Source organism: Staurois parvus, unplaced genomic scaffold, assembly GCF_062004578.1.
Source record: "Staurois parvus isolate SC_StPar_1 unplaced genomic scaffold, SC_StPar_1.0 ptg000172l, whole genome shotgun sequence".
Taxonomy (NCBI): domain Eukaryota; kingdom Metazoa; phylum Chordata; class Amphibia; order Anura; family Ranidae; genus Staurois; species Staurois parvus.
In genome coordinates, this window is record NW_028317968.1 from 12,860,331 (window position 1) to 12,884,179 (window position 23,849).

Below are 23,849 nucleotides of genomic sequence, written 5' to 3' on the forward strand. Positions count from 1 at the left end.
GTGAGGGTCTGGGAGCTGGCATAAGAGGTGAGTGAGTGACAAGATCAGAATCAGGATTTTTTTCATTGAGGGTATCATTCATCATGATGTAAAAAGGACCTACATCACTGGGTGACAAGTTTGATGATGAATATTCATTGTTAAATATTCAGATTATTATTATTATTATTTTGTTATTAAAAGACTTTTCTGAAAATGACAGTACGTTCATTTACAGATGCCAACAACCACTGGGCCAGGGTTGTGGGGAAGAGGCCCTTGAGCTCATCAACAGAGGGACAAGGTGATTTGTCAGGGAACTTGTTAGAGGTTCAGAAGCCACCAAGCTCTCCCACAACCAGCCTGAAAAGGAAGCGATCACATTTAGCAGCGGTATTAATACTGCTGCAAACTGTATCACTTCTTGCTGCAGCCACAGGTTTGGCTCAGCTGAACACCCATTTATTTTGGCTGTTTGCCAAACCTTCAGACAAGCAAACATTTGATCCCAACATGGGTTTGGACTGAACTGGGAGCTCATTATTATTCCTAATTATTACTGGACCTTATGACATATTAAGGAGGGGGAGTGTTTTTTTATGTGCAATCTGTTTTTGCCTCCCACTCCCTTCCAACAGTCTCCGAGTTCCTCTGTGCTTTAACCTTGTTTAAGATGTAGGAACATGTATGGCATTCCTGTGTACCTTATTGCCTGTGAAAAAGAAAGGCAATTTTTAACCTCAAAAGTTCACTGAAACTGCCTGTCTGCCACTGCCCTATCTGACAGCTTTCCTTGGGATTGCTGGCAGTTTCTATCCACACAACTGTTCAATCAGTCACTTTTAAATTGCCTTCTACAATAGCATCTATGTGATGTGTCGGTGCCAAAAAAAAAAGTTTTGATACAGCCACAGCGAACAGCGTTTGGCAGGTATGCACACTTGCACAATTTTTCCCTAGCTACTTTACAGGGACCGCATGAAAAAAATAGGAAAGATTTAACTTTGCTTTAAGTAAAAAAAAAAAAAAAAAGAAGATTCCTCCATCCACACAAACCAGGGCTCACCACTGGCAGAATATATTTCACAGATCAAAATTCGGCTGGTCCCTGCTGAACCGGCTCAATTTTGATCTTTGTATGGACACTCCATTCTCAGAACTTATGTGGTGGTGGGGGGGGGGTCTATAGGGATAGTTTACAAAATTTGAGCCCATCACTCATGACTTACCTGACGTTGCTTGAGGAAATCCAGTGCAATCTGCACATTTTGAAGGCGGTGGAATCGCATCCTACCTTTCTCTCTGGGCTGCAAAAGTAAGGTAAAGTTTTTTCTTTAAGAATGAAGACAAAGAACATAGAGAGGTACCATATGGAACCAGAAAAGTGAGCAACAAGCATACTAGAAAAGGTTTAAGGGCAAGAAAGTTAGAAATAGGACGATGAACAAACAGTAAAAGGGGGGTCTACATAGAACAGACATTAACAAAAAACACAGAAATACTTAAGCATAAAGAGATGAAAATAAATAAAATAAAAAACATAACATATGGAGGTGGTAATGAAAAAGTAGAAATAGATGTTTGTGTAAAAAAAAGCACAACATTGTGAGAAAGCAAGTGACAGGAAACAGGAAAAGTAGTGGATGGTGGGAAAAAAAATAAGGATACATGGATTAGGTGACACCTCACACCTTTTGTCTCCTCCTCTGGGTACAATGCTAAAAGTTATTTTTAATTCACCCCGTGCAGTGGCTGAGGAAAGGAGGTGTTGTGAACAAGCACATGTGATTACATGTACACGTTTTGAGTGTTCCCTTCATGCGCATGCTAAAATCACACAGCACACATCCACCTCCCACAATGCTCCTGTGCTGTGCCCATAAGCAGATAGCCCAGTGCTGGAATCCATCCTCCCACTGGGTTATCTGACAGAATGGCAGCTCTAGTGACATACAGCATCGTCAGGGTTGTCCTCTGAATCCTCTCCCATCAAAAGGCGGCGGGATGGCTTACGGGTGAGTCGTAGGCTCCGAGGAGCCTCGGGGTCCTTGTTCTGATGGACATGGCAATGAGACTGTGAGGACAAGGGAGTGAATCAATGGCAAAGCACACAAAGCAAGCAAAAACAAAATACTTACTAATCTAACACCAGAAAGGACTTCCAAAAGGGAGATAAGATTGTGACCATCCCGAAGATCTTCATATAGATCATTGATGTGCTTACGAACCTGTCAAAATGAAAATTATTACTGCCATTGGTGTCCCAGACATATATACAAGGTAATAGGACAGATAGGGGAGTGTTGTTTAATCTAGATAAATGCTTACTATGTATTAGGGTTTCTTTGCATTTCCTAAACCTCACATATCTGTCTGAGGTAACATCAGCTATCAATAAGAACTAAGTTATGTACCTAAAGCTGATCCACATCTGAGAACTAAATTGACATATTTTGCAGGTTACCAGTCCTCACATGTGCTGGCTGCATTCATTTTTTTTCAGGCTTTAATCCTTTATTTTCACCTCGTACTCTTGCCCATCCTACTGTAACAATCATTTGCTATATTTATGAAAGAGCAGCGTAGTGGCACAAATCTACCAGTTCTTAATTTTGGGGTTTAAAGCGAAGCTCCAGGCTCTCCCCCCAAAAATTCAAAAGTTGGTAGTTACAAATACTGTAGCTGCTGATTTTTAACACAAGGTCACTTACCTGTCCAGGGATCCAGCAATTATATTATTGAGATACAAACTGAAATAGATTATTGAGATACAAATGAAGTAAAAGAGACCAAGGACAAGGAACCTTTATAAGGGGCTCAGTGAAATCAAAGGGATGGGTTTTACCTTAAAGCCAAACTCCAACAATTTTTAGTTTTAGATTTAGATAAAGTGGGGAAAGGCTAGAACCTATGTGAGGTTTCTATTGCCGTAGATGTCTCCGGTGGGGAGATTTACCCTCACTTCCTGTCAATGTAAGAGTGTGATAAGATATATCTCTGTAGAGACTGCTTGCTGTCTGCTTTCCAGTGATTCCCCCTACCCCACATTCACATGACTTTTGATAATGTAACTAAATTAATTGCCTGCTTTGAAACACACTGCATTTTATTTAGCATGGTCACGCATGATCTCCCATACAAACCAGTACCACTGGTAATAGTTTTCCTATCTTTTGGATGTGGAATGGTGAGTAATTGCATATAGCAAATAGTTGCTCTTTTGTGAATATGATACGAAGTAAACACTGCTCCTCCATAAACCCTCTTTTTTACTCTAGAGCTACTACAAAGCGAGTGACCACCTGAACAGAATTCCTTCATCAGTGCATGGTGGTAAGGACAGCAATGATAGCTGGATCATGCAATAACCTATGTAGCTGCAGCCTTATATTATTTACTTTCTACAAGCAATGCATGGTTTTAAATGTAGATATTTATGTGACAGATGTAACCCTGACTGTGGAAAGTAAATAGCTTTTCATATTTTTTTTAAGAAAACATTTTATAGCATGGTGAAGGTAACGAGCTGGCCATACACTAATTTTTTCTTCCTTCAGCCCGCTGAAACTATATTCCCTCCATTCACACAAACATGGTGGATGGAGAAATCTCCCCTTGCTGAAACACTGTATTCTGACAGCAGCACCCACAGCTGTCAGAATACACTGACCAGTGGCTGCAGCTGATCAAGAAAAATTCTCCAGCATGTCCTTTCAACAGACATCGGTCAAACTATAGATTTCTCTCAAACGAAGACGGCTATGCACGGATTTAAATTTGGCCGTTCCTTGCTGAACCAGCTGAATTTCGATAGATGTATGGTCAAGCTTTACTTTAAGAAGAGCAAGAGGGTATGCCTAATCTACCAAAATTCAAGCAGGAAAAAATTAGATGATTTACCTTGATGAGATGTTTATTGACCCACTTAGTGAATGTTTTCTTCTGCACTCTGTCCCGTTCATCTGAAAAGAAGCGAGGAAGAAATATTAGACAATCACCCAGGTAATTTATCAAACCCTTAACCAGTAAGGCCAGTGTGTGACCTCTCACCCTAAAGGAACTTTCTCCCACCCTCTACAGGAAAGAGATTATGATAATCCAGCAAACCTTCCTACTGCAGCCCAATCTCTGCCAGGATTAACCGGCAGTTACAATAATCCAAGAACAGAGTTTTGGGCTCGAATGCAGATAAAAGATGTATCGTAGAGGGTGGGGGCTTGAAAGAAGTAACTGCAAAGAAAAGCCCACTTAACACAAGAACGACACACTGTAATATAGAAAACACACACTGCAATAACAGGTTTGTCTCGTCTGAGCCTTCCTACCACCATCGTGACACATGCACATAAATTTATCCCCAGGATGTGAACTCAGCAAACGGATTATTGCTAAACCTTCTGAGGTTTAGGCATGAGGGGAAGTGAGACAGGCAGCCTTCAACGCAAAAAGAATATATTTCTTCCCCTCTTCCGGAGACATACTGACCCATGCAGCACATAAGGCACACCAGTTTGGAATCAGAGTGTTTCGTTCTCTTGACATGCCACATGGCAGAATTTTCACTGCACCTTGCTTTCACTTAGGGTGACAGCCACCAAAGACTTCAACAGCAGCAATTCTTCTCTAAGCTCCTCCTACATCCTGAACGGAACCCCCACGTGAGTTCTGAAATTAGGGTGCATAATTGCCACTCCTAGCCATGCTGAAGCTAGGTGTTCTTCTGTGAGTTGTCCTCTCCAAGTCAGGAAGCTGTTCCAGCCTGCGGCCACCTGAACTCCTCATCATCCTCAGGTATGCACCCGCCTCTTCCCCAGCTGGGATATTCTAAGGAAGCCCACCTCGACCCTCCCCTTATATCCACCTCATCCCAAACACAGAAAAAGCCTCTAGTCAAATGAAGAGACAAGAATGAGCACTGACACTTCTCCATAGAGAAGTGTGGGGGAGGGATGAAAACTCATTCTGCTTTATACACTGATCCTGTGTCCAGCTTATCAAAAGCTGAATTCCACACAAGGACACCGTGAGTGCCACACATCCATCTGTCATCGTACAGTACTATATAGGAGAGGCACAGTCCACATCTCTGAAAATAATATATGTCCATGTTCTAGAACAGTTCAAGTATACTGAACTGTTATCACCTAACAATAATACTCACCTGCAGTAAAAATAGCTGTGCTAATTCATTTCCTCATTTCAGCCCACTAAACTGCCTTTGTCCGTATACTATGAATTACATTTGAAAGCAGTAATAATAATAATAATAATAATATAGAATATAATATAATAAGGACAACTACATAATAAAAATAATACGATAACTAAAAAAAAAATATATATAATTCAGCTTAAATCTTCAGAATTTCAGATATACTTCCTTATATGACAACATTGAGAATTCCTCTATTCTTATGAAGCCCAACCGTACAAACTACCACTGTACAGAAAATGTATAACTGATCTATATAGACCAGTCATTAAAGAAGAACTTCCTGAAAATTATTTTTCTTTCATGCAGTGGAGCTGTGCCCGCACTGCATGGATTAACTGCTTGTTTTCTCTAGGGGCACACCGAAAACCTATACTTACCTGATCCTTCAATCTTCTGGAAAACCGTGCTCCCCCACGTCCAGCAGTGGACTGTTGCTGCCGTCTTCACATCTGGAGCTGGTCTATGGGCGTGATTACAACTGAACAGTCCATTCACATGACTGCTGGCATGCAGGGGTGCAGGAGCAGTGGGGACCAGTCTTGCAGTTGGAGGATTGGCAGATTAGGTAAGTATATCTAAGCTCTGTAATCCCCTAGACAACAACGAACAGTTAACCCATGCAGTGCAAGCACAGCCTCACTGCATGGGAGAAAAATTATTTTGCCCGAAGTTCTTCTATAACTATGCTTTTTTTTTCGTGTTTACTTTCTATTTAAAATTGAACTGAGCATAAAAGCCTGATCTAAGAGCTTTCTCTCATTTTTTAAATATACTTGTCCTTTAGGCCTATTTTTAGGTGGACCCGATCAGACCCTACATTTTCCTCTATAATGTGTCAGGTGTAAACAGACAGGAGGTCTGTTTACATCCGACCGCCCCATAGAGAAAAGCAGGCTGTGTCCGTGTCCACTCTGAACAAGCGAAGGAGACATGGACATGCAATCTGCCTACTCAGCAGGGATAAACGGACAGATACCCCACTGAGCAGGCGGAGTTCGCCCGTGCAAAAACGGCCTTGAGGTTTCACCATGGGAGATTTCCTATCCCTTCTTGACCCAAAGACAGTTATAACAAGGGCAAGAGAGGAAAAGAGAAACCACCCTGTATGGGACAAAGATTAAAGTAAAATGCAAGTACTTGTTCTAGTTGGAGATGGCCTTTAGGATGTCATTTTGAAAGGGTATAAGATGCCTCACTAGAATATAGTATATATAAACCCTCACCTTGTAAAATAACCCATTCAGTTTAAAATAGAAATGAAAAGACAAACATTTGTGTATAGATATAAAAATAATTAAAGTTTATTTTTTCCCCTTTTACAAATGTTCACATTCCCTCTGTTCTCAGCTGCTTCAAGTGTTACTAAACCCACAACAATAAAATCAGTCTTCATATGCAGTAAAGCATGCTTGTTATACTCACTGTGGAACCTAAGGGGTTAATCATCTGCACTGTGTAAAAAGGTTTGATTCTGTCTTCTCTGATCTTCCCCTTTATCTACTGTCCCCTATCCATCTGCTGATAAAACAAAGCCTTGGGGGCAAGCTGCACATGCTTACTTTGGTGTGTATTGCTACAGTTTTTTTTTCCCTTGGGAGAGTGCATGTGACCAGCACAGGGCCAATCAGCACTGTCCAGAGAGTCAGGGGAAGCCTCATAAGACAATGTAGGGGAGAATGAAAACTCCTCCTACAAGCTTTAACCAGTGCTGTGCTGAACACTGATAGAAGTCACAAGACTGCTATATACTGCTAATGGAAAAAGGTATTTAGCAGTTTATATTTACTAAAATAATTGCTGTTCCATGGTCTGTGTACTGTGGGAGACCAGATATAGTGAATGCAGGGTCCTGGGTTTAGTAACATTTTAAGTAACTCAGAGAGCTGAGGGAAGAAAAAGCAGTACACTTTCCAGTGAATGGCTGTTGGGGGGGGGGGTTTACCAGTTTGATCATTGGAGGAGAGCACACCGAGTTCCCAGCACAGCCAGAAATCTGACCATGCTGTGCTCTCATGCCTAGTGTGGTCACTTTTTATTAGGAAAGCAGAGGAACTGGCAGGAATACCAGGGATTTCACACAAAGGAAGCAATACAAAACAGGATTCTTTTTCATTCAAGTACATGGTACAGCAGGCACATATCAAGAATATAAATGTTGGATTTACAGTAGGGAAAATAATTATTTGATCCCCTGCTGATTTTGTAAGTTTTCCCAATTACAAAGAAATTAGGGGTCTAGAATTTTTATCATAGGTGTATTTTAAATGATAGAGACAGAATATCAACCAAATATCCAGAAAAAAACACATGATACAACTGTTAAAGCTGCAGTTCAGTGAATAAAAGTATTTTATCCCCTACCAACCAACAATAAATCTGGCTCCCACAGGCTGGTTATGTGCTCATGTGGTAAACAGGTTAGTCCTGTCAATTTAAGAAGTTGTTCCAAATGACAACTTGTTATGTGTATAAAAGACACCTGTCCACAAAACCTCTTTCTTCCATTCAAACCTCACCACCATGAGCAAGACCAAAGAGCTGTCAAAGGACATCAGGGACAAAATTGTAGACCTGCACAAGGCTGGAATGGGCTAAAAGACCATTAGCAAGAAGCTGGGTGAGAAGGAGGCAACTGTTGGAGCAATTATTCGCAAATGGAAGAAATACAAAATAACCATCAATTGCCCTCGGTCAGAAGTTCCATGCAAGATTTCACCTAATGGGGTAGGGATGATCATGAGAAAAGTGAGGGATCGGCTCAGAACTACACAGAAGGTGCCTTGTCTCAAGGCATTTGGGACCATAGTCACCAATCAAACCATTGATAACATAATACACAGGCATGGAGTGAAATCCTGCAGCACCCCCAAGGTTCCCCTCAATAATGCACATGTAAAGGCCAGTCTAAAGTTTGCTAAAGAACATCTAAATGATTCAGAAAAGGATTGAGAGAAAGTACTGTGGTCAGATGAGACCAAAATTGAGCTCTTTGGCATTACATAAATGCCGACTATGACCTTAAGAACACCATGTCTACAGTCAAGAATGGAGGTGGAAACATTATGCTTTGAGGCAGTTTCTCTGCTAAAAGGTACAGTCCGTTGTTGCTGTACTGAGGGGCCAATGGACGGGGGCATGTACTATAAAATCTTGGATAAGAACCTTCTTCCCCCCAGCCAGAATACTGAAGATGGGTCGTGGGAGGGTCTTCCAGCATGACAGTAACCCTAAACAAACTGCCAAGGCAACAAAGGAGTGGCTCAAGAAGAAGCACTTTAAGGTCATGGAGTGGCCCGGCCAGTCTCCAAACCTTGATCCTATAGAAAATTTATGGAGGGAGCTGAAACTTTGAGTTGCCAAGCGACAGCCAAGAAACCTTAAGGATTTAGAGAAGATCTGTAAAGAAGAGTGGACCAAAATCCCTTCTGAGATGTATGCAAACCTGGTAACCAACTAAATGTCTTACCTCTGTGCTTGCCAAAAAGGGTTTCTCCACCAAGTACTAAGTCATGTTCTGCTTAGGGATCAAATACTTATTTTACTCACTGAAATGAAACTCAATTTATAACATTTGTAACGTGTATTTTTCTGGATTTTTGGTTGCAATTCGGTCTCTATCATTTAACATATTATTATACAGGATTTATATAGCGCCAACGGTTTGCACAGCGCTTTACATTATAGTGGGAGACAATACAGTAACAATACAGTTCAATACAAGAGGGATTTGAGGGCCCTGCTCCTTGGAACTTACAATCTAGGAGGGAGGGGTGAGTGGTACAAAAGGTAAAACTGTGGGGGATGGAGTGGTTGGAAGAGTAGAGGATTCCAGTATTAGCAAAGGGCGGGATAGGCTTCCCTGCAGAGATAGGTTTTCAGTGATCGCCTAAAGGTAAGTAGAGTAGGTGATAGCCTAATAGATTGGGGTAGGGAGTTCCAGAGGATTGGTGACGCCCTGGAGAAGTCTTGGAGATGAGCATGGGAGGAGGAGACAAGGGAGCTAGAGAGTAGGAGGTCTTGCGAGGAGCGGAGTGTACGGTTTGGGTGATAATTAGAGATAAGATCGGTTATGTAAATTGGGGCAGGGTTGTGGATGGCTTTATATGTCATTGTTAGTGTTTTGAATTTTATCCATTAGGCAACTGGGAGCCAGTGGAGGGATTGGCAGAGAGGGGTGGCAGATACAGAACGGTTAGTGAGGTGGATGAGTCTGGCAGAAGCGTTCATGATAGACTGGAGGGGGGATAGCCTGCGATGAGGTAGGCCAAAATACACGTATAATAAAAAGTATAGACTCTTCATTTCATTATAAGTGGGCAAACTTACAAAATCTGCAGGGGATCAAAGAATTATTTTCCCCACTGTAGATATTCTTTAATTAAGACTAATTATAACAGGATCTGAGGATGATTCAGAAATCTATAAAGTACAAGGACAGGCATAGCTACATGATACAAAAGCTGATTATCAATCCCTATATAACAAAGCTGGACACATTCTAAATGTCAATGATGACTGAAAAAAGTACAGCCAGGACAAATCTGCCCTATGCCAGTAAAAGGCAATGAAGGGTGTGGGGCAGGGAACCAGCAGAAGATGACGTGCAATCTGACAAGTCCTGACCCAACAAGCTGCTACAGGAGGTGTGGGCTTTGCTTGGGGCCAACAAATAAGAGTATGGAAATCTAGGATGACCTGGAAACTAAAACATACCATTCTGAGTACTGGCTACAGATTTTCCCCTGAAGGCTGATGGAATGTAAGGACCCACACAGGTATGTGCACTGTATAGAACTTTGTTTCATGTATGTAGGTGGCTCTATACACACTAGAGCAGCCTTTCTCAACCTTTTTACCTAAAGGAACCCTAGAAATCATTTTCAGATATTGGGGAACCCCTGCTAAAAACAATTCATCAGGGATCAATGGGAAACGTGCCCCTTATACTGTTGGCCAGAGGAAACAAGAATGCCCCCCTTACAATGGTGATCAAAATGCCACTACTACAGAATGCTAAAAAAAAAAAAAAAAAGATAAATTGGTGTCCTGCAGCTGGCTCTGCCAAGTGGTATAGACCCCTGAATAAGGCAGGCACCATCAGATAGGAGGTCATTCAGCCACAATTTAGGGGACCCCTGGCAAACTCTGGAAAATCCCTAGTGTTCCACAGAACCCTAGCTGAGAATGGCTGCACTATAGCATTATTAAAATGTTGAATTTTAGAGCACATTTTACCAAGCCTTTTGGAATGTTAGTATGCATTTTGCTTTTTTGTTACACTTGTAGTTTAATGTTCTGCACTTTCATAATGTTGTAACGTGAATCCAGACTAACTGTAATAATCTACATATAGACAGCGCGTGCCAACTTCTTTTTTTAAAGACGCTCTGTCATTATATCCTGCTCTGTCGGGCAACAACATAGCACAGGCGAACAAACTTTAGTAGTAGTGCTCCCTGCTGCACTAGTTTGAGAGATTATTTCAGAGAGTTATCAGCACTGCTACTCAGAAAATCAATGCTTACTGTATTGATGAATTGTCGAACTTTCTAAATTTGCTACATGGATGGCCCTATTGGTCTCCTAGTGCATAGCATCCTTCAAATGACAAACACATTTGGAGATATCAATCAATAGAAATAGAAAATTACTTTCTGAAGAAAAATAGTAAAGTGGTTCTCAAGGCCGAAGGTGTTTTTTTTTTTAATAACTCAATGCATTTTTGCATTAAAACAAAAAAAAAAACCCCTTCTGAGTGCAGCTCACCCACCCTCCCCTTGAGCCCAATCCCAATCCAGCACTGTGCACAAGAGCAGCAGCTCTCCCCACTCTTTCCCTCCTCATTGGCACAGCAGCTTGCTATGGTGAGCACACAGTGGGAGAGGAAGACCTAGGAGTACCAGAAGGGGACCCCAGAAAAGGATAGGGGCTGCTCTGCACAAAACCATTACACAGAGCAAGTATAACATTTTTTTTATTATAAAGGAAAAACAATTATAGGTTCACAATCACTTTAATAATGAAACGAAAATCTATATAGAGGGCAATTGCTGTCTAAAACATTCTGCTAATGGTAAAGGATAAGTTCACCTTTTAACAAAAAAATAATAAATGTACAATTATTTGCAGGTAAAAAAAAAATTTACTATTTTTTGTTTTAGAAGCCTGTAAAGCATTGCGCCAGTGATAAATAGATAGCTGGTGCCATGCAGGTCTCCTGTAGACTGTCAGTGTGACAGGAAGAGTGAATGAACTACCACAATATCGCCGTGGTAGTTAATTTAGAACTTCAAGCCGACAGCCTCAAAATATGTGAATCAATGACGCAGCCATTTGGGCGGAGCCCCGCATGGCCGCGCACTTTTTAAATTGTGGCAGCGAGTACGAAGAGAAAATCCCCGGCTCTCTGCCACAAGGAGGGGGCCTGAGGCTGATCATGTCATACCCTAAATATGGGTGTAAAATGTTCAGAAAGGTGAACTTATCCTTTAAATAACAAAAGTTACCAAAAAAATAAGAGTTCTTGTTCAGCCTTCCCAAAAACTGACCTGTCTATGGACAGCAACAGAATTGTACTGAGGAAAATGGAGGGAAGCAAGCAGTGTCCATAAACTACTTGCTAAAAGCAATAAATGCAATGCGGCTTTTGAGCATCACTTATGATAACTAGGTGCTCTCTGTTGCACTAGAGGGCAATAAAGTGAACCCTAGGGAGTCTCAGGTCATTATTATGACACAGGAGAACTTTCTAAATTTGTTGAAAATTTCCCTTAGGTTAGAGTATTCTACAAGCCACAAGACTAAAAATGTATCTAAAATCAAAAGACCAAAATTTGACATTTAAGCTTACCAGTAACGAGGATGTGGGGGCTACATTTCATTTTCAGGTTTCATTTGCTTTATTTTCACCTGGTGATCCTACCAGTATACTAGTTGGCCATGCACAGAGACAGTTTCAAGCAGTTCCCGATGAGTTGGGCAAAATTCTCTTTGCGAATGGCTCTACCAGTACCCTCCCACCTGATATTCTTTAGCTGAAAAATCAAAGTGGCCAGATGAAAAACTGTTGGCCAAATAGCATTGCTGCATTCAATCAGATGCAGGCACTGTCTGGTTATTTTGACAGCTGGAAGTGCTGGCTCTCAGAATACAATACCTGCAGAGTGAGATTCATATATCCTTGCTGTTTAGCGTGAAGGAATTTATTTTACTTTTTTGTTCAGATTGTAAAAAAATGTACTTCTGTATGGTAAACGTTACATTTCCTCTCCATGGGAGGCTACACTGACTCCTCCACTATATCTACAGAAAGTGCCTTTGTTGCTATTGCTCTCCTGATTTGGACTAAAAAAAACAGGTTGTCTTCCCCTTTACATGTGGGGGCAAGGGGGACTTACAATTTAAAGATATTAACTTGGAAGGAAAATCACAGGAAGTGACAAATATGCTTGCTGGCAAGATCAACAGGTTATTTCTGTATTTGCTGAAAATACTCTTCGGCAAGCCATAGATGACCGGATTTTTCTTCTGCAATCACAGGTTGCAGGCAAGAAAATCGCTCAATTTCCCCATCAACACAGCCAGTGTTGAGGGGGGAATCCCTGCCGCGGAGCTATTGTGTTCTGCAGGCGAGAAGCCAACCCTGCCAGGAGAGCAAAATGATTACTGCTAGTGGCTATAGCCACCAGAAGTGAACGCAAGCAAAAAATCCAACAAGCTGGTTGTACTGAATCAATCAATGGATTGTCTTCAGTACAACGAGGCTGCCCATAGATAGACCGAATCTCATTTTGTCCCTGCTAAACTGGCCAAGATTCAGCCCAGCTATGGGCAGCTTTACTGTCTTTTGAAGTGAAATCTGTTAAAGCGGAGCTCCACCCAAAAGGGGAAATTCCGCTTTAAGGACTACTCCCCTGCTCCCCATTAAGGATTGGCATCTTTGGGGTCGGGGGGGGGGGGGAGCGGGTATCCGAATTAGGCAGGTACGCGCTCCCACTTCCAGTCCGATCGCCTAGGCGATCGTAAGCGGAAGGTGTCCTCCCTCCCTCCCTCTAGTCTTTTGGGACACGTGACAGGTCCCAGAAGACTACAGGACCATTCATGAAGCGCATGCGCAGTGGGTACCTGGCTGTGAAACTGCAAGCTATCACAGCCGGGTGCCCACACTGAAGATACTGTGCTCCTGGAATACAGGACGGCCAGTGAAATGGTCTGTGGGGGACACACCGAGGGACAGGTAAGTGGCTGTTTTTTTAAAAGTCAGCGGCTACAGTTTTTGCAGCTGCTGACTTATTTTTGGACAGGGTGAGTGGAACTCCGCTTTAAGAGGTTTATCAATAAGCAATGTGCTATAGGTTCATCCTCTTTGTACTGATGATCTGTGTCACCAGGACTAAAAGCAAAAACTTTCTCTCTCCAAACTTCAAAAAAAGTTTTGGCTTTACACATACTTCAGCTCTGGGAACACAGATCCTACACAGCAAGTCATACTTGTTACTCATCTCAACCATTATTCCAATATCGAAAACACTTTTTTCTCCAAGTTTTGCATAAAACCAGTACAAATTGGAGATTAAACATCTAAACCTTTCTTGTGTGCATGCTTCTGCCGTTGTATAAATATATACCGGTTACATCATCCCAATGCAGAAGTCAAGCAGAGCTGGCTGTGATGGTTGGTAGAGTAGCAGAGCTCTCTGCTGGTGACAAGCAGGAAAGCAGCCTGTAAAGTTATTTTCCCCAAAGGCAGCAGTGTGGAGACGAAGATCACATAGTAGAGAGACAGATCTTCCCTCTCATCAATCTTTCCTTTCCATACAATTGCCAGTGTAATTCTATACACATGTATTCATGTTAATCTGTCTATCACACCAGAATATTCCTTATATCAGTCCAAACTATTGTGCAGTTTACAGTCTTTGCTTACAGAAAACATTGGACTATGACAAAGGAATTCCATACAACTTACTACGCACTTCTATATTAGTAGCCATCTGAAGGTGTCACTAGATAAGAATAAGCGATAACACAGAAAATAAACTGCACCAGGGTATAAGCAATGAATGCAGCCACACTGACAGCTTCTGCAGCTATAAGTTCTTTATTACATAAAAGTCATTGTCGGACATTGGCAGACATTTTTCTACAGTTTTCATTAACCTGTCTACACCAATATGGCTGCTGAGAGGATACCACTCCTAGCCATGAGACAGTCCTTGGCAGACGGATCATTCCACTAACTGTAACACTCTCAGAAAACATGTGATGATGCCAGATGATGTTGAAATTGTTTGGGTACAGGAAATGCACATGCACAATGTGTACCATTCAATCTTAAAATGCAAAAAACATGTAAAAAAAGTTTATCCTTCCAGCTGAAAAAGTTGACAGAATAACTTTCTGAAATGCAAGGAAAGCTGGTAATAGATTTTTTCATTCAGCCAGCAGGATGAACAAACAAAAACAAAACTGATTCCTCCATCTACACAAGCGTGGTGCTAAAGATAGCATTACATTTTGCAATCTGACTGCAGAATCTACTTAGAGATGGAATTTAAAGTCTAACTGAACATTCAGTTTAATCGGCTTAAAGTGATTCTAAAACAAAGAATGAAAAAAAAAATAATATAAACATGTTATACTTAGCTAATCTGTGATATGTTTTTGCACAGAGTAGCCCCAACCCTCTTCTTTTTGTGTCCCCCGCCGGCACTCCTGGCTCCTCTTGCTATGGGGGCACTCAAGCAGGCTCGCTGCTGAGCCGTGCCTGTGTGTCCATTCACACACAAAGCGCGGCTCGGCCTGCCAGCTCCCTCCCCCCGCTCAAACCTCATTGGCTCACTGCCTGTGACTGACAGCAGCAACAGCCAATGGATCCAGCTGCTGTGTGAACTGATGAGAAGAGAGAGAGACCTGAGAGAGCAGCTGCTCCCATGCACTTCACTGAATTGGGATGGGCCTCAGGTAAGTATAATGGAGAAATGGGGAGGGGGGAACCTGAACGCAGAAGGTTTTTTACATTTATACATAAAAAGGTAAAAAAAAAAAAAAAAAAAAAAACTCTTGAGCCTTTAGAACCACTTTAATATATATATCTTTATAAAGTAGCCACATCCTAAATGGAAAAGCCTGTCCCCTGCCAGCTTTTTTTTTTTTCTCTCAGAAGGACGTTTGGTCTCTGTGTGGAAACATTGATCTTTCCACAGAGGTCAAACGTGTGTTCATTAAAAGTTATCACAGGCATTTGAAGCCAGTTCTTAAATGGGTCTGTACATACATTTCCTGTTCTGCAGAGGAAAACTGGGAGACAAATAGACAAAAGTGCAAGCCAACTAGGCACCACAGCAATCCAGCACTTTCAATCTAGGAACAGGAGCATGTTTACAGAAGGAGAGAGCAGAGTAAACACCTCAACAGGACGTTAATGCTCTTATTTTACAGTCACCAGGCTGGAGCAGGTTGCCGACTAAGCCTTATTGCTCAACTGTGGTGGGGAAAAACGAGGTCACCGACCTGGCCATGTTATCTACCTTGGATGTCTGGATCACTTTCTGAAGACTTTCTGAATCAAACTGCAAACCTTTAGGTAGGTAAGACATTTTACAAACAAACATGCACTCCCACTGTATATTTAGCAGTTTCTGTTAGCCTGGAAGTCAGCTTTAATTTTAATAACAGATCAATGTGTTTATTTCCAGTATGGAACAGCTTTGCGGTAAATTGAACGCACTGTTAAACACCACAGAACTATATATTTTATGACACTGTGCTTGGGAGAAGGCTGTTCCTACTGCAAACAAGGCATTAAGACTAAGAACCTTCTGGAGATACCACTAGCTACATATAGCAAAATGTGTCTAAAACTGTTGTGCCAATACAGAAAGGAGCTCCTTCCTTATCTCACAGGGACACCTTGAGCTGCTGTGTATTGAAAAGCATGCGACAGAGGACACACACAAGCGGCCTAAAATTCAAAAAAAAAAAAAAGACGTTAGACACTGCTGAAGAATTATAGACAAGTAACTTCATAAAGCATTCTGCAAAACAAACAATGAGAGTTGTGGGTGACAAGCTTTAAATAAAAGGATACATAAAGATATAAAGGACATGTGACTGTAGAACAATAAATAAAAAACCAATGAGAGAAAGCACATACAAATGTTATACAAAGAGGCAAAATAACATAATAGAAACAAGGAAAGTATCAATACAAACCACCAGAGGCAGGGGAAAAACGTAATGTAACAATGTAGAAGGTTATGGTTCAAATGTTTTCTTAAATTGTAAATTTTGTTACAAACATCATAGAGTACAGAGTACCAACAGGATTTGACATGTACTGCAATATAAAGAAGCATTCGACTTAACAGAAGATGGCTTGTTATTTAACAAAAATACAAGTTAGTACTCTTAGGATTGATGAAACAGGAGAAAATCAGATAGAAGCGGGAAAGTGAGTTGGGGGTTCAAGCACAGGAAATTAGGGGGTTGATAAAAGTGACAACCTAAATGTCTAGCAGGCCTGAGTCTGTTCAAGAGGGTAGGAAATAGTGCAGAAATATTCTATTTGATGCATGTGTCATACAACCTAGTTCCTGCTTTCTCATGCAGCATAATCTGTGAGGTTCTAGAGTTGGTTTCAGCAATAGAAAGAGTCAACAATATGGATTACAAGATGAACCTTGAAAAGATCAGGTAGCCTGATACAAAGGAGGATGTATCCTGCTCTGGGAGGGATCTCTTGTCCCATTAACATTGTGAGAAGCGAAAAAACATCCACAGGCATGTCCACAAAATGTGTTAAAATGTTCCCAGTTGTCTGCATCCCCTAGAACACCGAGGAGAGTAGCCAGGTATAACACAAGTGGTTTTCTGGTGGGTACTAAATACCAAAGTGTCATGACCTTGTAAATGCTCTCTACACCCAGAACACTAAGTGGGCTACATTTCATAGTAGGCCGGATTCAAGCCCAATATTCCTTCCCAAGTCTGTTGCCCACAGTTAGGTGTACAGTTGCAAGAAAAAGTATGTGAACCCCTTGGGATTACGTGGAGTTTTGCATGAATTCGGCATAAAATGTGCTCTGAACGTCATCTAAGTCACAACAATAGAAGAACACAGTCTGCTGAACATAATACTACACAAACATTAGATGTTGCCATGGTTTAATTGCACATAACATGTAAACATTCACAGTGCAGGGAGGAAAAAGTATGTGAACCTTTGGACTTAACTGGTTGACCCTCCTTTGGCAGCAATAACCTCAACCAAACGTTTCCTGTAGTTGCAGATCAGACCTGCACAACGATCTGGAGTCATTTTGGACCACTCCTCTTCACAAAACTGTTTTAGTGTAGCAATATTCTTGGGATGTCTGGTGTGAATCGCTCTCTTAAGGTCATGCCACAGCATTTCAATCGGGTTGAGGTCAGGACTCTGACTGGGCCACTCCAGAAGGCGTATTCTGTGCTGTTGCAGCCATTGTTTTGTTGAATTACTTGTAGGCTTTGGGTCATTGTCCTGTTGTATCACCCATCCTCTGCGGAGCTTCAGCTGGCGGACAGATGGTCGTACGTTTTCCTGCAAAATGTCTTGATAAACTCTGGAATTCATTTTCCCATCAATGACAACAATCCGTCCAGGCCCTGAGGCAGCAAAGCAGCCCCAAACCATGATGCTCCCTCCGCCATGTTTTACAGTGGGGATGAGGTTTTGATGTTGGTGTGCTGTGCCTTTTTTTCTCCACACATAGTGTTGTGTGTTCTTCCCAAACAACTCAATCTTGGTTTCATCTGTCCACAGTATATTTTGCCAGTAGTGCTGTGGAACATCCAGGTGCTCTTTTGCAAACTTCAAACGTGCTGCAATATTCTTTTTGGACAGCAATGGCTTCCTCCGTGGTGTCCTCCCATGTACTCCATTCTTGTTTAATGTTTTCCTTATTGTAGATGTGTCAACAAAAATGTTAGCATGTGCCAGAGATTTCTGTAGGTCTTTAGCTGACACTCTGGGATTCTTCTTTACCTCATGCAGCATTCTGCGCTGTGCTCTTGCAGTCATTTTTATAGGACGACAACGCCTAGGGAGAGTAGCAACAGTGCTAAACTTTCTCCATTTGTAGACAGTCTGTCTTACCGTGGACACATGAACATCAAGGCTTTTGGAGATACTTTTGTAACCCTTTCCAGCTTCATGCAAGTCAACAATTCTTGATTGTAGGTCTTCTGAGAGCTCTTTTCTGCGAGGCATGGTTCACATCAGACAGTGCTTCTTGAAACCAGAAAACCCAAAACAGGTGTGTGTTTTTTAAGGGCAGGACAGCTGTCAGCAACACATCCAATATCCTCACACTGATTGGAGTCAAGGTTGGCTCACTCCTGGCTCCAATTAGCTCTGGGAGAAGTCATTAAGCTAGGGCCTCACATACTTTTTCCTCCCTGCACTGTGAATGTTTACATGTTATGTGCAATTAAACCATGGCAACATCTAATGTTTGTGTAGTATTATGTTCAGCAGACTGTGTTCTTCTATTGTTGTGACTTAGATGACGTTCAGAGCACATTTTATGCCCAATTCATGCAAAACTCCACGTAATCCCAAGGGGTTCACATACTTTTTCTTGCAACTGTATACTGGAAGGTGAAATACAGAGGGGGGTGAGAGCAAGGTAAATATGAGCGATATCCAGTCCATCGACTGTGGGTCAGTGCTCAAAAGGGAATCAAGAGTATGGGGCTATTGAATGATTGATAGTGTTCCATAAAGCACTTTCTCTGGATGTATCGAAATCATTCTACAGGTGGTAGGGTACAGAGAAAGATTTTAAAGCTTCAAAACCTGTGTCATTACTTTCACATTTCAGACCCAAAAGCTAAAGGGGATTGGGAAACTGGAGGGAAACCTGGATTGCAGTTAATGGACATAAGAGATTGATATATTAAGCTCCAAGGAGCAGGGCCCTCTTATCCCTCTTGTATTGAACTGTATTGTCTCCCGTTATATTGTAAAGCTGGGCTGTTGGCGCTATATAAATCCTGTATAATAATAATAATATTGGGTGACCATCATTTTCCAGAGTATTTATAGGTGTCCTGGGCCTGCATGGTATGTTTCAGTACAAGATTGAATATCTTTGGTCTGTCTGTGGGGATGAGCCATAGAAGGTTGTCAGTACATACTGGGTCACATTCCATCACTTCTTGGGCTACCCATATTGGGGGTTCAAACGATAATGTAAGCTTGTGGGGCACTTGGTTGCCTTTGTTATACTTTGAAGCAAACTTGTCACAAACCTGGGCTATCCATACTAAGCATACAACAAAAGAAATGCTCAAACATACAGTCAGGTCCATAAATATTGGGACATTGACACAATTCTAACATTTTTGGCTCTATACACCACCATAATGGATTTGAAATAAAACAAACAAGATGTGCTTTAGGGTATTTACATCCAAATCAGGTGAACGGTGTAGGAATTACAACAGTTTGCATATGTGCCTCCCACTTGTCAAGGGACCAAAAGTAATGGGACAGAATAATAATCATAAATCAAACTTTCACTTTTTAATACTTGGTTGCAAATCCTTTGCAGTCAATTACAGCCTGAAGTCTGGAACACATAGTCATCACCAGACGCTGGGTTTCATCCCTGGTGATGCTCTGCCAGGCCTCTACTGCAACTGTCTTCAGTTCCTGCTTGTTCTTGGGGCATTTTCCCTTCAGTTTTGTCTTCAGCAAGTGAAATGCATGCTCAATCGGATTCAGGTCAGGTGATTGACTTGGCCATTGCATAACATTCCACTTCATTCCCTTAAAAAACTCTTTGGTTGCTTTTGCAGTATGCTTTGGGCCATTGTCCATCTGCACTGTGAAGCGGCATCCAATGAGTTCTGAAGCATTTGGCTGAATATGAGCAGATAATATTGCCCAAAACACTTCAGAATTCCTCCTGCTGCTTTTGTCAGCAGTCACATCATCAATAAATACAAGAGAACCAGTTCCATTGGCAGCCATACATGCCCACGCCATGACACTACCACCACCACCATGCTTCACTGATGAGGTGGTATGCTTAGGATCATGAGCAGTTCCTTTCCTTCTCCATACTCTTCTCTTCCCATCACTCTGGTACAAGTTGATCTTGGACTCATCTGTCCATAGGATGTTGTTCCAGAACTGTGAAGGCTTTTTTAGATGTGGTTTGGCAAACTCTAATCTGGCCTTCCTGTTTTTGAGGCTCACCAATGGTTTACAACTTGTGGTGAACCCTCTGTATTCACTCTGGTGAAGTCTTCTCTTGATTGTTGACTTTGACACACATACACCTACCTCCTGGAGAGTGTTCTTGATCTGGCCAACTGTTGTGAAGGGTGTTTTCTTCACCAGGGAAAAAATTCTTCGGTCATCCACCACAGTTGTTTTCCGTGGTCTTCCGGCTCTTTTGGTGTTGCTGAGCTCACCGATGCGTTCCTTCTTTTTAAGAATGTTCCAAACAGTTGTTTTGGCCACGCCTAATTTTTTTGCTATCTCTCTGATGGGTTTGTTTTGTTTTTTCAGCCTAATGATGGCTTGCTTCACTGATAGTGACAGCTCTTTGGATCTCATCTTGAGAGTTGACAGCAACAGATTCCAAATGCAAATAGCACACTTGAAATTAACTCTGGACCTTTTATCTGCTCATTGTAATTGGGATAATGAGGGAATAACACACACCTGGCCATGGAACAGCTGAGAAGCCAATTGTCCCATTACTTTTGGTCCCTTAACAAGTGGGAGCCACATATGCAAACTGTTGTAATTCCTACACCGTTCACCTGATTTGGATGTAAATACACTCAAATTAAAGCTGACAGTCTGCAGTTAAAGCACATCTTGTTTCATTTCAAATCCATTGTGGTGGTGTATAGAGCCACAAATGTTAGAATTGTGTTGATGTCCCAATATTTATGGACCAGACTGTACATACCCAGACTAAGCACACAGAAAATAAATGCCAAGAGAACAATCGTGAAAAACTGCATCTCAATATAATCAGCTGAAAAACAGATACAGACTGATCAAATTATAGCAAAATCTCAAGTTTTGGGGTAAAGTTGAGACTGGCCCCAGCCATCCCACCTCTGGAATCTTCAATACTGGTTGATTAAAGGAGATTTACACAGAGAGAAATGTGGAGGCTCATTGCTGAAAATGCACTGACCTGGAACAAGTTTGCAGATCAGGAAAATCAGAATAAAGTCAGAAATCCTAATCTGCACAATGGCTTTAAGCAGTAAGTGAATTTAAGTACTGAAGCTACTAGATAACGACAGTAAAAGAGCTTGTATTTTTTTTAAAACCTGTACAAAGAGAATATGGAGCCTGCCACTGCTGATCTCTCTTTCTTAAATTGCTAGCTGACTGTTATGCTAATCCTAAGGCTTCAATGCTTCCTTGCGGCACTATCCTGAAACAAATGAGCACAGTTCTAACTCCAATGTCTTTTTAACCCCTTCACGCCTAGGGGTAAAACAAATCTAAATGCCCAAGCACAATTTTGCAACATTGACATGCGTTAGTTAGTAACTACTTTGTACATCCAGGTGAATTATACCATGTTTTTTTTCAGGACAAATTGGGCTTTCATTTGGTGGTAAATGGTAATGAATATATCCTGATTTTTTTTTTATTATCAAAGGAAAACTGGCCCAAAATAGTAAAAAAAAATATTTTTTTTTATTTAGCTGTGTGTTTCTTGTTACTACCATAACCTATCACCAAAGAACAACCCAAAATACATTTTCCAGCTCTTGACAATCGCAGGGATACCATATATGTGTATGTTATTTGCTGTTTGTACCTGTAGTACAGCCCAGAAACAATAGTGCGCATTTTGTTTGTCTTTTTTTTTACCTAAAACACACTGACACTAACTGACACAGAGACCAAATTTTTTTTTTTCAATCCTGACCTGTGACCCTGACCTTTTGACCTTGAACCAAACACTAACCCTGGCACTGTACTAGATCAAACCTTGATCTAGGTATTTTTTCTTTATTTTTAATTTTATTTTTTAATATTTATCTTTTTCTTTTTTACAAACATTATTTTTTCCCCCCCTATGCCAGGAGTTCGAGAGATATAATGTATCTCTCTCCTCCATTCAAAGAGAAACAAAAAAACAAGGGAGCCAAGCTGTACAGTGACTGATCACTGTGATAGTCAATCAGAGGCTATCACAGCGATCATGTGACCTGGAATCGGGAGTCCCGGGTCCCAATCATTAGAACGGAACCCTGGACTCTCAGTGACACCCTGGTCTTTGTGCTGGGAGCGCGCTGTGCGGTGCGCTCCCAGCACAAAGACAGGTATGCAAATATGCAGCCTCACAGAAAAAAAGCCCAGTTCTGTGAGGCCGCATATTTCTGTTGTGTCGGCGTTAAAGGGTTAAACTATATGTTTGTGAAAAAAGAAAGCAGTGAAGGTTAAAAAAAGCCAGGTAATTAGTATTATTGAAAAAACTATCAACAATGGCAGTCCCTTGTCATTACATGCTTTCCTTTAACATAATGGGAAGACCAGTGGTTTAGGAGGTACAAGAGAGTGGGGCCAGGTTTCAGACATGCTACTTATGGTTATTCGAAGGCCTCCTTTCAATTAGCTCAAAAGAAAACTAAGTTATGAACAGACAAATCAGCATACAGGATATTTTACGGTGCACAGACGTTCAGTGATCTAATACACATCATACTATATAAAACTTTAGAACACTAGAGTGCACATGGAGAGGAAAGGCACTGACAATTTTGTGGTGTTTTCACCAAAGGAACAAATAGTGAAAGCAAGAGAAGAGTTTGAAACAACATATAAGAGATCAATGCTTGAGAGTCAAAGAGAAAGTGCAAATACCAAAGGGTCAGGGAGTGCAGATAAACAGTGGAGAGGCATAGCACTAACAAATCCCGGAGACAGCACTAACAATTACCAGTGAGTAGAAGAGAGCACACCCACGTAATCACGAAGGTTAAAGTGACCACAAACAAGAAGCTGAATACACAATGCCTAGAGAAGGAGGATGTACATAAAAGCATACACAACAGGAAACAATCATTTGGAATGGAGCAGCCATGCATACTGGAAATGGCTGATATATGAATACAGTAAAAGGGTCATATCAGGTTGCCAAATGTTACAACTATGCACAGGGTGTGTTGACACTTTACTGAAAATAATGTCCATGTGCAGAATCGTATATTCACAAAAATCCCTCAGATCTTATCCAAGGTACATGTGCAAGGATATAAAGAACAGGAAAGACTGATAAGGGAAAAAAAAAAAACGAACAGGAGAGAAAACGAAAGGTAGTGCTTGGGTTCAAAGTTATATGAGCCTACGGTGATATACGAGACAGCAATGCAGACCAGGGAAGAGCTGGTACAATAGAGTGATGAGAGAAACACACAAAATTGTGTCATGGGGGAGCTGATCATGTATACACGCACATTATAGAACAAGCTGAAAAGATATCAGGGTTGTAACAGCACATTAAATATATGTTCAAATGTAGGAAAATATCAGCGTTTACTGTAAATACAAAAAAAAAAAAAATTATAGTATAGGAGGCAGTTTTGTTACCCCTGTGATCTATATCTTTATTCGTGTTCACAAGATGGT

At 41.3% G+C, this 23,849-nt stretch overlaps 1 protein-coding gene and 1 long non-coding RNA gene across 10 annotated transcripts in view; one reads left to right on the forward strand and one right to left on the reverse strand.

Annotated features, from left to right (window-relative positions):
• Window positions 1-23,849, reverse strand: part of MACF1 (microtubule actin crosslinking factor 1) — a 402,996-nt gene that overhangs the window by 237,826 nt on the left and 141,321 nt on the right. For all 9 annotated transcript variants that reach the window (XM_089676708.1, XM_089676721.1, XM_089676720.1 and 6 more), the window contains 3 exons: window positions 3,880-3,941; window positions 2,118-2,207; window positions 1,209-1,286 (listed from right to left, as the gene is read on the reverse strand). In XM_089676708.1, the coding sequence (XP_089532834.1) occupies window positions 1,209-1,286; window positions 2,118-2,207; window positions 3,880-3,941 (230 nt within the window). The remainder of the gene's footprint in view (window positions 1-1,208; window positions 1,287-2,117; window positions 2,208-3,879; window positions 3,942-23,849) is intronic.
• LOC149462670 (uncharacterized) overlaps window positions 4,510-23,849 on the forward strand; it is a 79,083-nt gene continuing 59,743 nt past the window's right edge. The window contains exons 1-2 of the long non-coding RNA XR_016312634.1: window positions 4,510-4,770; window positions 15,635-15,779. This is a non-coding gene — a long non-coding RNA (uncharacterized LOC149462670). The remainder of the gene's footprint in view (window positions 4,771-15,634; window positions 15,780-23,849) is intronic.